The sequence below is a fragment of the Otolemur garnettii genome, unplaced genomic scaffold (assembly GCF_000181295.1).
Source record: "Otolemur garnettii isolate 467f Iridium unplaced genomic scaffold, OtoGar3 scaffold00168, whole genome shotgun sequence".
Classification (NCBI taxonomy): Eukaryota; Metazoa; Chordata; class Mammalia; order Primates; family Galagidae; genus Otolemur; species Otolemur garnettii.
Genome location: NW_003852563.1, coordinates 3,502,389 through 3,507,096, shown reverse-complemented (window position 1 = coordinate 3,507,096; position 4,708 = coordinate 3,502,389). Strand labels below are relative to the sequence as shown.

General features: G+C 34.5%; 1 protein-coding gene across 3 annotated transcripts in view; it reads left to right on the top strand.

Moving 5' to 3' along the window:
- Positions 1–4,708, top strand: part of KCTD3 (potassium channel tetramerization domain containing 3) — a 66,801-nt gene that overhangs the window by 14,454 nt on the left and 47,639 nt on the right. For all 3 annotated transcript variants that reach the window (XM_003800143.3, XM_023519281.1, XM_023519282.1), the window contains exon 9: positions 2,736–2,926. In XM_003800143.3, coding sequence (XP_003800191.1) covers positions 2,736–2,926 — 191 coding nt within the window. The remainder of the gene's footprint in view (positions 1–2,735; positions 2,927–4,708) is intronic.

The window sequence follows — 4,708 nt, the reverse complement described above, 5'->3', positions numbered from 1 at the left end:
GTGAGACTCTGTCTCAAAAAAAAAAAAAAAAAAATACAAAAAGCAGTATGGTGAATACCCCTATATTCTTTACTTGCGTTCACTGATGTTCTGTATTGTTAGTCTTTATTTTTATGTCCCTTTTTCTTACTGGTTATGACAGTGTAACTTGTATTAATAAAACATAGTTATATAACTTACTACCCTCTTCCAGCTTATGTTCTACTTCAAAAGTTTAATCCATGTAACATTTACTTTTTTGTATGTAGTGTGAGATTTAAGAATTTGTTTTGTTCTCCAGAGTAGCTAATAACGTTGTGACAGTTGATTACATAAATCTTCCTTTCTTACTGAATTTGAAATTTTCCTTTATCTTGCATTAGGTTTATGTTAATACTTAGATCTGTTTGTGAATTCTTTCTTATGTCCTTATGCCATATTTGTTTATTTCCATATCAGTTGAGGGACAGTGTGTTTATAAGGAGTTTCAGAATCTTGTAGGACATATCCTCTCTACTATATTTCTTGGAGGTGTTAATGCAGAAACTAACTATATTCTTTGCATAGCTGTCTTAGAGTGTTGGTTCACTAGGCAGCAGTAAGGACAGGGAATACTGAATTAATCAGAGTTCATTATTTGTTTTACATATTTTAAATCCTGTATTATTTTTGTGAATAATATAGAACAAATACATTTTTTTCTTAATTCAAAAATAGAAGTAAATTTATATACTGTATTTTAAATTCTGTAATTGTTAGTTACATTTACTCTTATATGGGCCATTCTGATTACTTTATCGTTTTTTGGCATTTCTTTATAATACCCTAATTGCTGTAGAGAAAAGCAGCTTAGAAGTAAGAGCTCTGTAAAAGATGAGATTACATATTATTTGCTTTATTATTTTTTATATTCCTAAGTTAATGATCATAAGATCACTTCATTCACCTGATTAAATTGATTCAGCATCACTTTATTCATTTTTTTTTAATAGAGACAAAGTCTCACTTTATCGCCCTCAATATAGTGTCATGACATCACAGCTCACAGCAACCTCCAGCTCCTGAGTTTAGGCAATTCTCTTGCCTCAGCCTCCTGAGCAGCTGGGACTATAGGCATCCGCCACACCACCTGGCTATTTTTTTGTTGTTGTTGCGATTTGGCTGGGCCGGGTTTGAACCTGCCACCCTCGGTATATGGGGCCAGCACCCTACCCACTGAGCCACACATGCCACCCAATAGAGGTTTTTTATTTGTTTGTTTGTTTTTTGAGAGAGAGTGTCACTCTGTTGCTCCTGGTAGAGTGCTGTGGCATCACAGCTCATAGCAACCTTGAACTCTTGGGCAGCATCTCTTTACTGATTACTGCTGTGAACCTAGCATATGTCTGTATCCACAGAGCAGCATGTTGTGATATTCTTGAAGTGTTGGCAGTCCCTGCTTTGTGCCCACTCTCTGATAATCCCTAAAGGCATGTACATTTCGTTTTTCAGTGTCGTCAAATTTTAGAGGTTTTTAGATAATCATTTCATTGGTTTCTCTTAACACATGGATCCCCTCTGGTGGCTGAAGAGGGTAATTACAGACCTTATAGTGCTTAGAAAAAGTTGATGTATGTTTTCCTTTATTGCTTTGAAGCTTAAGTAAGGAAATCATTAATTATTCAAATTGTTAACAAGACTGAGTTGTACATTTTTATGAATTATAATTGTATTACCATAGCATGTGTATTTAAATGTAAATTAAGCTGATATATTTTTGTTTAGGTCCTTCATTGACCATTATTAACCAATACCAGAGTTTGATTTTGCAATGAATATGTCAGGATCACTTCTTGTCCTTCATTTTCTGTTTGTTTTCTTTAGGCAGAACAAGGAGAAACTGTACAATTTTGTTTGTGTTATTTGTCTTAGTTTAAGAATATTTCATAAGTCCTTACATTTATGATCACATACATTTTTAGGCTCTAAATGTATGAAGGCTTGCTGCATAATCACATAGAAAACATCTTAAAACAAATTAAGATGGAGCAGAAAAAATTACTGATTGGCAGGTCTTATCAGAGAAATTAGATATTAATTGACAGGCATTATCTGATAAATATTAAAGAGTGTATTAGCTTTCATGTGTGGATAATCAATAGTCCCATAAAGTTTTGCACTTACACTTTAAAAACCAGAGTTCTCAGAAAAGGGTTTTCAAAGCCTCACTCTGTATAATTGTTCAGATACTAAAATGTGTATGGTACACTCCCTTAGTTTGCGTGGATGGACGTGAGCTGAAGTACAAAAAAAACAATAGGTTCAGTGCACGTCATTTTAGTTAGTAATAACAATTGACAAACTGATTAATAACTGAAAGGAATAATAATAATTCTAAATCTGATTTTTGTCAATAATTCCCATAGAAAATTACAGCACTTTTTGTGGAGAAATGTAAAAGTTAAAAACCATCTTTCATCTTTCTTTAAGTCTTTAAAGTTTTTTAAAATTTGGGAGGATTTTCCAAAATTATTTTTTGGAGAAATACAGAAGTCTATTTTGAAGTAGTTCTCTGTCCTATGATGTAAATATAAGGTACCTCAGGGATAATATTCTGGCTTTGTAGGTACATATGAAAAATATTTTATATTTAATAAACAGAAATATAGATGGATAGCTGTGATACTTTTTCTGGTACATTGATTTACAGAATTAACAGAATATATTCTATTTGCTTAATTGCTGCTGAGTCGACCATATGTGTCTGTTCTTAATAGAATCAAGGAATCTTCAGGATGGCAACAAGTGTTTACAAGCCCGTATTTGGACTGGACTATTGAACGAGTAGCTTTAAATGCAAAAGTGGTCGGAGGTCCACATGGAGACAAAGACAAAATGGTGGCCGTGGCCTCGGAGAGCAGCATCATATTGTGGAGTATTCAAGACGGGGGAAGTGGAAGTGAAATTGGTAGGAAGAAGCTTATTTATATTGCATTTTGCTAGTGTACATAATAGTTTGAAGTTTATAAAAGATCTTGACCTTAGAAGTGGGAACTAACCTAGAGCTGCCACACCTTTTTTCCAGGCTGCAGTAATAACAGACTACTCAGTGTGAGAGGACTGATCTGCTAAAGAGGGGAAAAGTTGGTATTTTAGAAGGGAAATAGTAAATATCTTTTCACCACTTCACGCCATCTGAAACCTGGCTGATCTATGAGAACGTTGCTTTTCCTGAATCCCACTTAGTGGTGGCTGTTTACTCTCTACCCCTCTTGAACCACTGGGTCTGAAGATGGGTAAATAACTTTCTTGCTCCTCATTGTTGGTACTTCTAGACCTAAGACTCTCAAACTTTTTGGTTTCAGACTCTTAATGCTCTTAAAAAGTTATTCAGGACCAGAAAGTATTTTTGTATAGGTTATTACCTATCTATATTTCCACTGTTATTTTTTATATTTTTCTAAATGTTTATTAATTAAAATGGTTATAATCATTTCATAATATAAATAATATTTTTGATGAAAAATAATTTTTCCAAAACATTTTGTGGTCAGAGTGGCATTGGTTTGTAGTTTCAGAAATCTCTTTAATGTCTTTTTGAATTCTCTTTCGCCGTTCACGCTGCTGTGATGTGGTGTTACTGATTGAGCTTTAGGAAGAAAATTTGATCTTATACAGAGACATAGTTGGAAAAAGCATGTTTTTAAAGTCTTTTCAAATAACCATGAATATTCTTTGGTCCTGCGTCTAAATTTTGAAATCATATCAGTGACCTTCTCATACTCTGTTTAGTTAAAATTCACTGATGTATTTTGTACTTTGCATCTTTTATCCATGCATGCCTTATGACATCATGTCATTGTCCTCGAGTTACAAACGTACGACTTTACATACAGTTTGCACTAACTGACATAGCTAGGCTATTACAGGAAGTTTCTGAGCTACAAACATCCAACTGATACGACTCACAATTACAAATAGGGGCTATAACAGGTCATAGGTAAATGTACCTGTTGTAATTTACATACAACTTCAACTTAGGAACAAACCTACAGAGCCTACCTTGTTTGTTACCTGGGGACTGCCTTCACTGAGTTATGTAGATTTTCGAAATGTTGATGTCTTTCATTCTATAAGATGAAAAAAACTTAGTTAATAGTATCCCCTCTGTGTATGTCTGAAACTGTATGTATTAGAAAGTGGTCGTACTCACTGTGGTAGGTAAAAGTGGTCCCCAAAATGCTAATTTTTACTTGAACTTTGAATTTTTATCATAGGCAACGAATGTCATGGGTCATTTTTCTTGAACTAACAGGCTCACTTTATTTTTGAGGAAAAGGCTGCCATATACCCAAATCTAAATAACTATAGTTTGTTATCACTTCAAATTAAATGATATTAGGTGAATAGCAGCTGGTGTAGCTCTCTGCTCCAACAAATGTGAAGGCGCTTTTTCTTGACACAGCCATAGTACTTAGTCGTACAGAATAATGAAAATATGTTCAAAACTAATATTTAGTCAATACAGTTTTTTTCTTGAGTGCCAGGCTGGAGTGCAGGGGCATGATCATAGATTGCTGCACCCCCAAACTTCTAGGCTTAAGAATCCTGCTGCCTCCAGCCCTCTAAGGAGCTGGGACTAGAGGCATGTGCCACCATGGCTGGCAAATTTAAATTTCTTTTTTTATAGTAGAGATAGGGTCTTGCTATGTTGCTTAGGCTGGTTTAAACTCTTGGCCTCAAGGTATTC